Raw genomic sequence first — 14,435 nt, forward strand, 5'->3', positions numbered from 1 at the left:
TAACTGTTTTGAGTAATAACCCCAACGCTGATCACAACAAAGAGGGGAAATACCTCCAACATGTTCAAACATTTGACCACGCAGCATGTAATTCATTTGTATGAATGCCTTTGATATGCTGGTGACTCTCAAAGTGGAGCCAATGAGAATCGATAAGGGAATTGATAAGGTATTGAATCTTTAAGCGATATCAATAATAGAATCTGAATCGCTAAATTCTTAGCAATTCCCATCCCAACTCGCAAAAAGATGTGAACATTTCAATCTTGTAGCCTCTGTACTGTGATTTGTGTGTGGGGGAGGTGGGGGGGGTTGTAGCTCAAGTCATTTCCATACATATAAAGTACGTGCATTATTTTAATGCACGTGCATTAAAATCAACAAAAGTTTAAAAGACAACACCGAGCAGTGATCTTTAAAATAGATTTTATTTATCATTTTGTAACAGTTTACGATACACAGCTGACAGGACTAAGACATTTCAATGAATTTTGGCCCTAAAGGTTGAAGAACACGAAGAACAGACATGGTTAGATACACAGACAGATATGATAGAAGGTACCAGAAGAACTGTGCTCTTTTCTTTTCATTTTTTCTTTTTACTTGTGCTTTTTCCCCCTCCACTCCACCCATGAAACAATTCACATTGGCATATCAACAACAAAGCAATGTCCTTCAGCCAGAACACTGAACGGACATGATTTACTTTTCTTGTTTTGTTTAATTTTTAAAAAAAATGGAAGTTTGAGTTATTATTGTAATTATATATTTATACATTGTGTTGCTTATATAAACACTCATGATCTCTTTAAAGTGCTGTGACATGACATTATGCTTTTATGACCAGTAGTAAGAAATACAAGAGGTAATGTTTTGTAATTCACAGAGAAAGCAATGCAAAATGCAAAAAATGTTTTGTTTTTTTCACTACAGTGGAGCAGTTGTCCTGCAAACCTTTGCCTAGCTAATGTTCTTCATCAACACCAGTGACTTTCTGCACAGCTGCCAGCAGTGGAAAGCGATGGTAAGTAGTCAAGTTTTATCTTTCTATTCATGCAGTTATCAAGAAATCATAGTTAATCAAAACCAAACAATAGATGGACCCATTTCTGAAACATATGCCATGTAATTTGCCTACATTTCCACACAAAACAACATTACACGCAAGAATAAAAACTGTGTATTCCTGATGCCGATTCCATCGTGGTTGCTGAGTAATTTTGGTGTTTTGATTTCATAAATTTTTTTTGTTTTTAAGGACTACACAGAAAAAAAGGCAAACTGTTCACACTGAGGGCCACAGGATATTAAAAGTAAACAGTGATGTATGACTGTTGGCACTGCACAGATGAAAGTCAATGTAATACTGTTAAACACACACACATACAAAAAAAAAAAAAAAAAAAAAAAAAAAAAAAAGCATTGTCATGTAGTGGCTGCCACTGTCTACACCAGAGCACACAGTAAAAACTAACCACTCTTTTGTAGTTCAAGTTTCAATACAAAGCTTTTTGTTTGGCAATGCTTTTGTTAATACCAGCTGGCTTCGTCGGAATTTCTCTGTGGATACAGTGTCAAAAACCAACAAAAAGTTGCGTCACTGAACGTGGATAAACGACGGTTAAAATCAGAGGATAAAATATGTACTTGTCCTTCTTTTAGTACAAAAGAGACTGTATATGATTAGCAGAGTAGGACTAGATTAGAGGTACATGGACATCAATACTGACACTACGCCTGCTCTACATGCAGGCTCAGCAGTTAGAGCTAATCCACTACACGCAATACACAGTACACTCGACATTTTCTACATTACACTACAAATCAGGGGGAAAAAACAAAAAAACAAAACAAATAAAAACTGAAAACAACAACAACAACAAACACAACAACAAAAAACCTCAGTCGATATCTGCCCCTCAAGACCCAACCCCCCAAAAGAAAGAAAAGAAATGAACACCCACCCCAGAAATAAAAGCAAAGTAAAACACGCACAGTCTGATTATATACGTTTTTCTTTACATTACTGTACAATGTGAGGAGGAGATGCGGGGGCCAGCAGAGGTGGCCAGGGTTGAAATATATAGAGATAGCATTGCAGCAGGCTGGCTAATCTTCACTTATTACAACATGAACACAACGAGGCAGGCAATCACAGACAGGACGTGGTCTGAGCTACAAGCTGTCCCGACATACACTGAGAATAATCAAGTTCTTCATCATCTTTTTCAGCAAGCACGACTTTACCTATAAAGCAGACTTTCTAACCTATCCAACGTGGTAGGTTAAGCTAGGTTAGCAGATGGTGATAATGTATTGTTTCACAGAGCACCTGGTTTTGGAGTAATTTAATTAGAAATAAACACTAATCACCCCCCTGCCAAAAAAACAAAACCACATGTAGCCTGATAGTTTAGGAGTAAATCAGAACCAGAAGGTCCAAACAGTCGGCTAACTAACTGAAGTTCATCTACAAGAACAGCTTCCTATCAGCTTTCCTTTCCTGTTCAAAAGCTCCTTAAATACGATCAGTAGAATTGTGCTCATCTTAGAATGATCACTGTGCTTATTGGGCTCTCTTAATGTTTCTTTCAGGATATTTAGCCTCTTCAGCCAACTTTTCCACCCCCCAATCTTGTGCTCCATCTTGTGGATTACTGGAGCAACTGCGCTGATATACTAAAAAACACTTTCTGCTTCTGAAGAAACAACTGTGGGGACCTGAACTTGTTTCTTGACATTTTATTGGTCACAGATGCAATTAATGACGGCTCAGTTCCATTAAGAGTAGAAGTAAGCTGTGAAAGTGCTCTGGCACGGTCAAAAGAAGGCCCTCCAATAAAGCAGTATGTAGCTTTTCTGCGCTTTTCCTAGAGTCACAAGAATATGTGCAAGTCCATGGTGACATTGTGCTTAAATACATCTGATATAGGTATGTACTGAATCATTTACCATTTTTGGGAGTGTGCTTACTCTAAGTTCTTACTGAAAGTTAAAGACTGAATACACTACAGCTTGTGTTAGCTAAGCTTACAGCGTTAGCTTAGGCAACTGTGACTGTGTAGAAAAATTCACATCCTGCTCTTCAAATGGCCACTAATTAAAAATGAATTTGCTATATTTCTTCTTAATATTACTTTTTTTTTTTTAAAACCGAAAATGAAATAAGTTGCCTGTTAATGACTGAGACACCAGTCAAGGCACAGCGCTGGGCTAGCTGTAGTCCAGTTGTTATGCTAATGTAAGCCAACTATAGCTATGAGATTGGCATCGATATTCTACTCTAATTCTGAGCAAAAAAGTGAATATGGTTTCTACAAATAACTATGGGGAATATAATAGACAGTTTGGTTTATTATACTAACATGTTCACTGCCTGCACATCACAGCCCTCATTTAACCAGTCTGGATAATCTGACAAACTATAAGAACCTGGAGAGACAACTTTGCCTTTCAAGCTAAAAGCATCTCACAACATCTAAGGAGGAGTGAATAGAAAACCCTTGCCTTGTTCTTCCTTCACACCACCATATAAATCTCTGACATCACACTTATACAGCAGTCTACCAGAGGCCTTCTGGTCTCCGGTGAAGCCCGACCCTGCATGCTAAAGAGTCCACTCCCTAATGCGTGTCACCCTCCGACATAACCACAATAAGTCAAGTAACAGATGAGGAATGGTAAACACGGTTAAAGGTGATTCCGTAGTGTCACTTCTTTTGTACAAAATAAACATATGCGGCCGTTACTATTTACTAAGTTTACAAGAATGAGAGGTAATAAAGAGACGTCTAGCGAGACAGTACTATGCAGCTACATGTAAAACTACATCAATGAAAAGGTTTTCCTTCTGGAAAGAAGCAGCATCTTCTCTGCTTTCCGTCTCTGCCAGTTACAGCACAGCTTGGCTCAGAGCTTTTAAAAACAAATGTCTGTAAATACATTAAAGGTTTACACTGACTGTAAGTGACTGACGTTTCAGTCTCTGAGAAACATGTGTTACCAAAAACATGTGTAGGACTCAGGTAACTTAGGAAATGTTTTTGGTAACATGCCTGAATGGGGCAGATTGCTACGACCCATAGGACACACAGACTACGGCACACTTTTTAATACTTCCTAGCCTGGATTCTCCTTCACAGATCACATCTCATGATGAGTTTCACTCAAACAGAATTTCTGGAAGACTTAATAAGAGATGGCACTTCTATATATATATATTTATATACTTGTATATACGGAGTTGCATTGACCTGGTTTGCGTGTATGTGTATGTGTATGCGTTTTTGGACAACAAGGAAAGTCCCTAAAATCTAGAACAGGCCAGCTCAGTCGAAGCAAGGTTTCCACTAGCGAGGAACCACAAAGTTCACCTTCGCTTCGATCCAGAGAATTGGGCACTGGGACCTCTTCTGTTAAAAACAATGATTGCATGTCTGTTTATGTGTGCACATGTATGCGAATGCAGAGTTACAGTACAGTTCACTGATGTTTCTCTGCTTAAGGTTTAAGCAGCTTTAGTAGAAGGAAAAAAGTTACCAGTGGAGAAAATTTCCAGAGAAAATAAGCCCTAAGTGTCAGTTGTCATCTTGGGTGTTTGTTAAATATTTGTGCTCTTTCGATTTTTTTTCCTTTATAAGAAGAAGCAGCATAAAAAAAAAACAACAGGCTTAGTCTTAAACTGAGATCAACTACGGTTGAGGTCACTGTGTGCTGTAAAATATACAGATTGTATGAGTGTGAATGAGAGTATTCGCCTCTTTTTTTGTCTGGCTAAACAACAGAGCCTTTTACCATCTTTGTCAGACTGTAAATGGCCCGTACAGGCACATTTTACCCTTCTCCTCCATGTTACAGCACCACAACAAGTCTCCAGCTGCCGCTACAAAGTCGCCCATCCCAAACAGAACCAGCTAACGGTATAAAGGAGAACAGTGTGTGTCTCTATGCTGCTGCATGCACAAAAACATAACCATGCAGCATCACAATCTACTGTACCTCTAATGGCATATGAAGATGACGTATACAAGTTTCACAAAAAAAAAAAAATGAAAGGAAACCCCCCCCCCAATATTATTAAATTATGTAGAACAAATTAAGCCAATGAGCCAATTTTTCTTTTTTTCTTCCTTTCATTTTGTTTTTCTGCACTTATGTGGAGACAACACACAGATAGATAGAAGAGGTTAGGATAGATATAATAAGCCCTTACAATATGTAAAGGTCTCCAGTGAATGGGATCTCCCCCACAGAGGACTGTGGGAAAGTGGGGTTGAGGATGAAGGAGAAGGGAGGAAAAGGGAAAGGTGTGAGGCTTTTGCCCCCTGATGCCGATAGAGCGGAGTGCCGTCTATGCGCTGGGGTTGGGGTTGTTGTGTGTGTTGGTGGAGCCGTTGCTTCCCTGGATGGTGAGGCTAATCTCATCCTTCCTCTCCTTCTCCTTTCCCTCCTCCTTCTCCTTCTCTTTCTCCTTCTCCTTTTGTTCTTCCTTCAGCTCATCCCTCTCCTTTAAGGGACGGGCCTCCACAGTGTCTTCGGAGGCCATAGGGGCGTAGCGGCCTGTCCGGTGCTCCTGGAGGGCAGGACCCCACTTTGGATGCGCTCGGCACGCTGCCTTCAACCTCTGAGAGAGAAAGACAGACGCGCCTTTTAGAGCAGAAACATCAAGACTTATGAAGTCAAATTAGGTTTTCATTAAGTGACGCTTTCCTTTCTTCAGCTGCTCCCACACATAACCACTGTGACTAAACTCCACTTAACTTTCATTTTCCCTCCATGCTTTTTAGTTCATCTGATAATTTAGCAGCTGCCATTGCACATTCACATCTCTTAAACAAGATTTATGGCCTGTCTAATTGTCAGAAATTGCAGCATTCCAACAGCAGGGCAGCTTTGTGCTGACACACATTATACTTTCTATACTTTCTCCCATTTGTTATTAACAGTTCTGCAGCACTTGTGGTCTTTATAAAACCAAACATGTGGCATCAGTGTGGTTACAATGTCCTCCAAAGATTGTATAAAAAAAGTGCACTGTTATAGCCTGCTCATTTTCATGTGTGTGGGTTTTTTGTTATTCTTGTTCCTTTTTAAAAAAAATATGGCACTTCACTTGCGTTTCTTAATTCAGTGTTATTTATATAGCACAAGTTCACAATAATAATAATTTCCAGGCATTTTATATTGTAAGGTAAGGGTGGTGCAGTATTAGAGAGAGAACATCAGTAGACCAAAAATTCCCCTGTGAGAAAATGCTTGACGATAGTGGGGAGGAAGAACTTCCCTTTAACAGGAAGTGAGCCAGACTCAGACATGCAGAGAGAGAAGGAGAAAGAACGAGAAGGAAGCTAGCCATGTATTCACTGTGAGGTCATATTTTTCTGTTTATATCTCGTCATATCTTCTTGCTTTTTCAGTTTTGTTCATTGTTGCCTGCCTGTTTGCTGCAATGTTTGCATTTAGGCTCTCTACCCCAAACGAAGACTTAACACATGTGGTCCTTCCTCTGTTTTCCCAGTCTCTATGACAACCAGCTTTTCCCTCCTAGTGTAGCTATCGGCAATAAGGATCATAAAATTTCAACCGGCAGTTCAAGTGACGTCATCACTATCTGACACCAGCAACAAATTCTTTCCTCCTCAAACTAATTTGCCAAAAGCAGAGATGCTTGGATTGATATTTAAACGTCGTTTATGGTGTAAACTAATAGTTCGTCTGCTTTTAGAGCTTACGTAATGCAAACGGGCAATTGAATTATGGAAAGAGCTCTTTCCGTTATTCGGCAAACATACTTCAGCTGATATGCAGTTGAGAGCTTTTCAGTTGCTCAGATGATGTTAAAACTTTAAGTGCTTTAATTTGTAGTGCAGCTCTTGCATGCAAAAATGTTTTAACACGTTGACTTTTTTGAAAATTTGTTTAAATGCTTCAGAGGGAAATTTAGCCTTTTGTATTGAACTATAGAGCTGTTTATGTCAGCTGAATGGAGAGGAGACTTTCGGGGGAAGCTGTACCTCTCTAAAGGTAGCTCCTGGTGACTTTGAGATCTTGTAGAGGGCGTAGATGGGTATGCAGACCACCGAGGACAGAGCCATGGCAAAGCCAATAGCCAAGGACCAGCCGGGATACACGTAGTCATTGTAAGTAATGGGTTTGTACTGGATCACTGTGAAGATCAGGATGAACTGCAGGGACAAAGAGAGAATAGAAAGAGCCTGAATGTGTGCAAAATGCATGTATAACACAGTAATAAAGACATATGTCACATGGGTGGGTAAAAGCATGAAAATTAAGCCAGTGCAGGTGAAACCACCGTTGACAGCTTTATTTAAAAGTTGCAGATGATTGGGGCAGCACTCTGTGCAAAAGAAATGAAAGAGAGAGGAAAATGACCAGTAAGCCACAACAATGAATTTCTTGGTTAGCCCAGCAGCTTAGTGGACTAATACGCCTGCTTGGGAAATACCATTGATATCAGCTGCATGTGTCCATTTCCCAGTCAGAAAGCTTTGCTTTTGGAGGTTTTAACTGGAAACAAAGCCAAAAAGATTAGCACTGATGGCAGCTCAAATGTAGGTCGGGTCCATAACAATGCGTCAGCAGCACAGGGAAGTTGAGAACCTTCCACTCAACATCCTGCAGACTATGCAAAATATTGACAAGCTATTTCGTCACTATGTCTGGTCTTAGATCAGTGTGCTTGTGTGTGTTCACTTACAGAGATAATCACAGGCGAGATGAATCTCCAGCAGACTTTGAAGAAGAGAGGAGGAGGGAAGCCCAGCATCATCTCTACATCTTTGAAGTAGTTCCTGTGGCCTGCAAAGGAACAAAAACCCAGCATTCGTCATCATCATCAGCTTTGATTACTTGTACTGGATTATGTGACTAATATTATGACTCGCTGTGGTAAGTGGTATTCTAGTTTTTATTAGGTCTGTTAACTTAGCACTTCAAACTAGAGCTGGGCGATAGAACGATAACGATATGTATCGCGATATAACTTTTACTCGATAGAGAAATTAAGCTATCGCGATAGACCTCGCCGCTCTTGTCATCTTAAAAAAAAAAAAAAAAAAAAAAAAAAAAAAAAAAAAAAAAAAAAGGTCAGCCAAATTCAGTAGCGCAGAGCCGAACCAATCACAGCCGCAGCGTCACGTCGCGTGACTTGTTACGTACAGCACAAGTGCCAAGCCGCACGTGTGTTTGTTTGGGAAGCAGCCAGCGGGTAATGGAGCCAGCGCGTAATGGAGGAAATGAGTGTGCCGACTAGAAAAATCAACCGAGCGTGACCGAAGAGAAAACAGATGATGGTTCCAACGCCGGAGAGATTGTCGAACGGAAGAGCCATAGAAGTTCCGTAGTGTGAAGGTATTTCGGCTATTTCAAGTCTGACAAAAAACAGAGTAGCGTGCACTGTAAATTGTGCCGAAAGCAAGTCTGGAAATACAATAAACTGGTGCATGCGTCACACTGTGCGCCGCGTTATTGTTTCGGTGAAATGAATTTCTACAATACTGTTAATTCTACTCTCTGCAGTGTTTAAATGCTTACATATACACACAGTTACTGTCCGTCCACACATACGACTCTGTTCTGCTTCTATGCCCCAGCTTTGTTTACTTTTTCCCACCGAGGCTTCTAGACTTCTGATAGGCCAACATTTCTGCACGGTTAGGAATCTAGCGCCACCTGCTGCTTTGGCATGTTCATAGCAGCGTTTTCCTTCATTTCTGCCTTTATGTGTGGACGGGATTATTTTTTTAAAACGAAAACGGAAAATCTCCGTTTTCAAAAATACCCGTGTACGTGTGGACGTAGCCTCAGTCTCTGACTGGAAGCGCTAATTCGTCATTCGGCTTTTGTCAGACTAAAGTAACTGTTAAAACTGTTTGAAAAGCTCAGCTATACAACAAGGAGAGATTGAGAATTTCCTTTTAGTTCTCAGTTTATTTGATATTGACAAAAGTTAGTCAGTTTTGTCTGTTCTTCTGTAAAACAAACTAAGATTTATTTTTAGAATTAATATTTTGTTTCTAAGTGGAATTGACAATTTAGTAGTCTGTTTCGTTTGTTCTATTTTGAAACTTAAACGCTTTAGTGGCTGCCTTTTGTGTATTTTGCAATATTTGCCTTTATTTATCTGAAAAAGTCTCATGTTCCTTAAGTACATCTACCCTGTTGAACTTATTATGAGAAATAAATATTTAAATAAAAACAAGCTGCTGATTATTTCACATTTTACTTGTGAGCAACGGCACATTTAAATCTTACAAATATAGTTATTTGGCTTATATCGTGATAGATATCGTTATCGCCTGAAATGAAAAAAACATATCGTGATATGAAAAAATCTCATATCGCCCAGCTCTACTTCAAACTATGGAGTCCAAAACCACTGGGTGACATCACAGTGACCACGTCCGTCTTTGATACTGTCTATAAATGGTGAGTCATAGGGATAAAGGTCAGGTAACTGTTGAATTAGTTGTTTAAGGAGTTCTTTCAAAGCCCTTTGGTGTATTTGGGCTCATACTGAACCATGACCCCTTCTACACACAGATGGAGAACAAAGCCATCTATAAACGATGGAGTGATACTTGGATGGAGTGACCCATGGCCAGTGTTGAGTTGAATCAGGGGGTTCAGGGGGTTGGGAAGCTCATCTTGTAACCGGAAGGTTGCCGGTTCGATCCCCTGCTCTGTCTGTCTTGGTCGTTGGTCGTTGGCCTACTGGTGTTGGCCAGAGGGGCCGACACCAGTAGGCAGCCTCGCTTCTGTCAGTCTGCCCCAGGGCAGCTGCGGCTACAACTGTAGCTGCTTCCACCAGTGTGTGAATGTGAGAGTGAATGAATAGTGGAATTATAAAGCGCTTTGAGGGCCTCCAAAAGCACTATACAAATACAATCCATTATTATTATTATTATTATTATTAATCAGTGCAGGTGTCCTATTCCTGAGTAGGCAAAATGCACAACACCTACTACCAGGTTTCACTGTGGGTATGGTCCACTGTGGTATCACTATCTCTCCTGTTCATATTCTGAATGACACCCCACTGTTCCTGCTACTCATCTATAACTTGGATCCATAAGTAAATTAGACCTTTTTCCATCATCCACTGAGTGTTGGTCATATATCTGAGATCAGCTTGAACACTTATTTAGGTGTGTTTCAGTTTGTGCCTGTGTGATTACATATTTGTAAAATTGAACTACCACACTTAGAAAGTGCACCATGTTCACTCTTTTTCCCTCCTTACCGTAAATATACATGATGCAGATGCACATGATGCATGAGATGATCACCAAAGAGAAACTGGCAGCATAGTTGTCCATCAGTAAAAGCCAATAGATTCCTGCCTGCGCGCACACACACACACACACACACACACACACACACACACACACACACACACACACACACACACACACACACAAAGAATGAGTAAAAAACATCAGTCCAGTGAGAGAGTGATTGTGTTTAAGGATGTGCTCTCCATATGTTTGTACCTGTGTCGTTAGCGGCACTCCCAGTAGAAAACCAGCTATGGCCACTGACAGCGTGACTACGGTCTTGTTCTTGATGATCCAGTCTGTACCAATTTCATCGACGATGGCCGTCACTAAGGTCTCCAGCAGACAGAACTACATGAACAGGGAAAAGAATTTGACAGGAGATGAATTCTTGATCAAACTTCTGCTTACATGACGACAGACCAAAAGGAATCTTGACCAAAGGGATAATCCATTGTTGAGTAATTGTGAGAATAAAAATTCCTCAATTTCATTGTCCTGTCTATTTAAATGTATTTTTTAATGAAATACAATTGGTTTATTACAGCATTCCTTAAGACCAGCCACATATATATCCACTGTACTGTGAATTTGATCTGTAAATATTCAATATATGGAAGTAAAAATCCACCTCTGAAGCATAATGTCTATATTTTACCAAAAATACGCAGAAAGTCAAATAAATGTCTGAGAATAAAACACCTCTTATTCATACTGGCTAAAAGGTTAGAATAGTACTACAACCCTGATTCTGAAAAAGTCAAGTACACACAAGCAATTTCTACAGCCAAATGTTTTCCTGTTCTACACTCAGTGGCCACATTATTAGGCAGATACTGGTAAGTATCAGGTTTGACCCCCCTTTCCCTTCACAACCAACTAAATTTTTCATGGCACAGATTCAACAAGGAAATACTCAGTGGAGGTGAAGTGGACTCAATTTCATGTTTAAGAAACTAACTGTAAGCTGACTATAGCCACATTGATGGACCACTGTGGCTATAAAGGGATGGACATTGTTAGCAATGATACTACTGTAGGCTGTTGCATTTAAACAATGCTCAGTGTGCGTAGAAGATATCCCCCATACCATTACTGCACCAGCAGCAGCCTGAAACACTGGCAGGATGCTGGTGCCTTCATCTTGTTTATACCAAATTGTGACACTACCGACTGAATGAGACTCAGACTATTTTTCCAGTTCTGTGCTGGCCAATCTGCTGGAGCTCATCTGCTTCAATGTGTTGGCCATTTAGAGACGCTCTTCTGCATACCATGATTGTTATGAGTAGTTATTTTAGTTACTGTTGCCTGTCCATCAGCTTGAATCTGCCCAATCTCCTCTGACATCAAACAAGGGATTTTTGCCCAGAAAGCTGCTGCTTACTGGATATTTTCTTTTTTATGGACCATCCTTTGCAGAGATGCTTGTGCTGGAAAATCCTAGCAGATCTCCAGTTTCTGAAATCCTCAAACCAGCCTATCTGGCTAACAGCTATGCCACATTTAAAGTAATTTAAATGGCCTTTCTTTTCTATTCGAATGCTTGGTTTGAATGTCAGCAAGATGTCTCGACCATGTGCTCGTGCCTAAATGCTGCCGTGTGATTAGCTGATTAAACAATTGCGTTAATGAGCAGTTGGTGCACCTAACAAAGTGGCTGTTGAGTGTATTGCTTAATATAAGATTTCAGCAGCTTAACAGTTCAGAGCTGCACTGTAATATGTGCTGTGCATGTTATCTTGATGAAATAAACAAGCCCATCCCTGCCACAGATGTCCCCTGGATAGCAGCATATGTTGCTCCAAACTTGAATATATCCTTTAGCATTAATAGCACTGATGCCACGGTCACTGATTAACTTTACATTGAGAAATGTTAAGGAGGGTGAACGCCCATCTTTACTTCTGAAACACTCCATTTCAGCTTCTTTCCACTCGATAGTTTTGTTTTGCTGGCATCAAATACATCATTCCAGATACAAATTTCCCAGTTTCACCTAAATATATAATGAAGTAAGATGCAAATGGTTAGCAGCAGAAGACCACAGAGCGTGCCACTCCTTTATTTTAAATATTTAGCAGTTTAGCAAGTCCAAACTTGGAATCAGGGTTATGAGAGGTTACGTCTATTAAATTCAAACACTATTATTTAGTGGGACATAATGTTCACCATCTCATTTTAGCAGGAATATAATTTTGTAGCTACGGGGCCACAATCACTTCAAAAAGATAGCATCTAAGTTATACCTACAAACAGCACCTATAGTCTCCCTGAGTCAGCAATGAAAAACGTGGCACACAGGCAGACTAACTGTTGACTGTAAATGACTTGTAAGCTTTTTAGCATTACACATCAGCAGATCCAGATCAGATCTAATCCTGATTTCCCCACGCAAACAATTCCAGTCAGTTCTCATTCCAGTGAGTTTATTTGGTCTATTTAGAGTATCAGCATGGAGGTTCACTCAGCATGCAACAAATATGGACTAAAGACAGCATTTGCACGTTGTTTTGTTGTTTGAAGGTAAACTGGAATTTGGTAGACCGCTCCAGCTGAAAACATGAAAAACAATCTATACTAATGACTGCACATATACAGTCACCTATCTATACGTCTGTCTCCATACACATTTAGTGTAATGTTTAATTAATTATATCCACAAGGTCAATGCATATTAATTACTTATACTGATTACTAAGCTTAATTAAGAAGTTAATTATATGATTTCACACAGTTCATAATGAAATCTTTGAGCGGTGCGTGACGCTGCAGTTTCTTGCTCTCACCTGAGTTCCCAGTCCCAGAAGGATGAGCATGAAGAAGAAAAGCAGCGACCACAGCGGCGAGATTGGAAGCAGAGTGAGGGCTTCTGGGTAGGCCACAAAGGCCAGCCCCGGACCGTGGTCAGCCACCTCTGACACGGGGACGTTGAGGTGGTGGGCCATGAAGCCCAGGATGGAGAAAATGACAAAGCCAGCATAAACGCTGGTGGCACAGTTGGTTATACTGATGATGATGCTGTCTCTGTATGTTGAAAGGAACAAAGAACAAAGCCAATTATATGAATACATACCGAACACATTTTAAATGGTTAAAGAAAAACAAATGGGATCAGCTGATCTCGATCTGTCTGCTGAAATATCAGTGTTTAATAAAACTGTGAATTAATATAGAAGATGGCTTCATTAGTCTTAATAGGCCCGATGTATGAGTCACGATAGTGTTCCTAAGCTCATTTACTCTGTTTACACTAATACACTAGTGCTGGTTTTCTGCTCTTTTTTTGACATCTGACTGTTGCCCGGGAAACACCTTTTCATCTTCTCTTCCTCCGACACAGACTCGGACTTTGACCGTGTTCAGATCTAAACAAGGGAATACTGTGTTTCCACACTGCTTTCCTTTCTCACATTTCCTGTTAAGGTTACTGCAGAGGATGTCTTTGATCACTTTGATGCCAGTCCGTTTCCCCACGCATACGGATTCTGTTCGATCCCACTCTATCTGCACTTCTGCATGCGCACCAACTGGTGGTGTTACAGGAGTGCAAAAAGCATCTCCACCAGGGATGGAGCTGCAGAACACAAGCTGATTAAGTTGCCGTGCAGCTGTGTGCACTGATAGCACAACTTCAAGCTTCTGGCAGAGGAACACATTATATCTTTAGCTTCTCTCCTTAGCCCCCTCCACCGACACCCTCACTCCATCAGCATGTGTGGACAAGCTCAGGAGAGTAAATGACATCGTTTTCCCTCCTTATCTCCTTCTCTGTCCTTTTTCCTCCATCTTCACCTTCTCTTTGGCTTCTTGCACGCTCCCCTGGTGTTCAAGCACATGGCAACCAGCCTCCTAACACAAGTCCAAAAGAGCATTTATCTCTGTGCCCACTTACCTCACCTTCTCTTTTTGCGAATGACTATTTTACCCCACTGCTCATAGTTGCTCCTTAGCTCTTGCTCTGACTCATTAGGTCATCTGATGCATAAACTCAAATAAAGTCAGGCTTTTTTCCCAGAGCGCGTTATACTCAGCACAGCACTCACCACAATGACAAAACCAAACCTATATCGTGGTAATGTTTTTATAGGTGTGCTTTTAAGGTGCTGGCAGTTGGATTTTAATCCCATTAGACAAAGC

The 14,435-nt window shown here is 40.5% G+C and overlaps 1 protein-coding gene across 5 annotated transcripts in view; it reads right to left on the minus strand.

Annotated features, from left to right (window-relative positions):
- Positions 1 to 409: 409 nt before the first annotated feature.
- slc6a9 (solute carrier family 6 member 9) overlaps positions 410 to 14,435 on the minus strand; it is a 98,581-nt gene continuing 84,555 nt past the window's right edge. For all 5 annotated transcript variants that reach the window (XM_085390308.1, XM_085390306.1, XM_085390307.1 and 2 more), the window contains 6 exons: positions 13,085 to 13,322; positions 10,512 to 10,646; positions 10,262 to 10,361; positions 7,718 to 7,818; positions 7,014 to 7,184; positions 410 to 5,623 (listed from right to left, as the gene is read on the minus strand). In XM_085390308.1, coding sequence (XP_085246434.1) covers positions 5,351 to 5,623; positions 7,014 to 7,184; positions 7,718 to 7,818; positions 10,262 to 10,361; positions 10,512 to 10,646; positions 13,085 to 13,322 — 1,018 coding nt within the window. In that variant the 3' untranslated portion in view covers positions 410 to 5,350. The remainder of the gene's footprint in view (positions 5,624 to 7,013; positions 7,185 to 7,717; positions 7,819 to 10,261; positions 10,362 to 10,511; positions 10,647 to 13,084; positions 13,323 to 14,435) is intronic.

Source organism: Rhamphochromis longiceps, linkage group LG18 (genome assembly GCF_057381845.1).
Source record: "Rhamphochromis longiceps isolate RC_006_pf linkage group LG18, R_longiceps_female_GT1.1, whole genome shotgun sequence".
Taxonomy (NCBI): Eukaryota; Metazoa; Chordata; class Actinopteri; order Cichliformes; family Cichlidae; genus Rhamphochromis; species Rhamphochromis longiceps.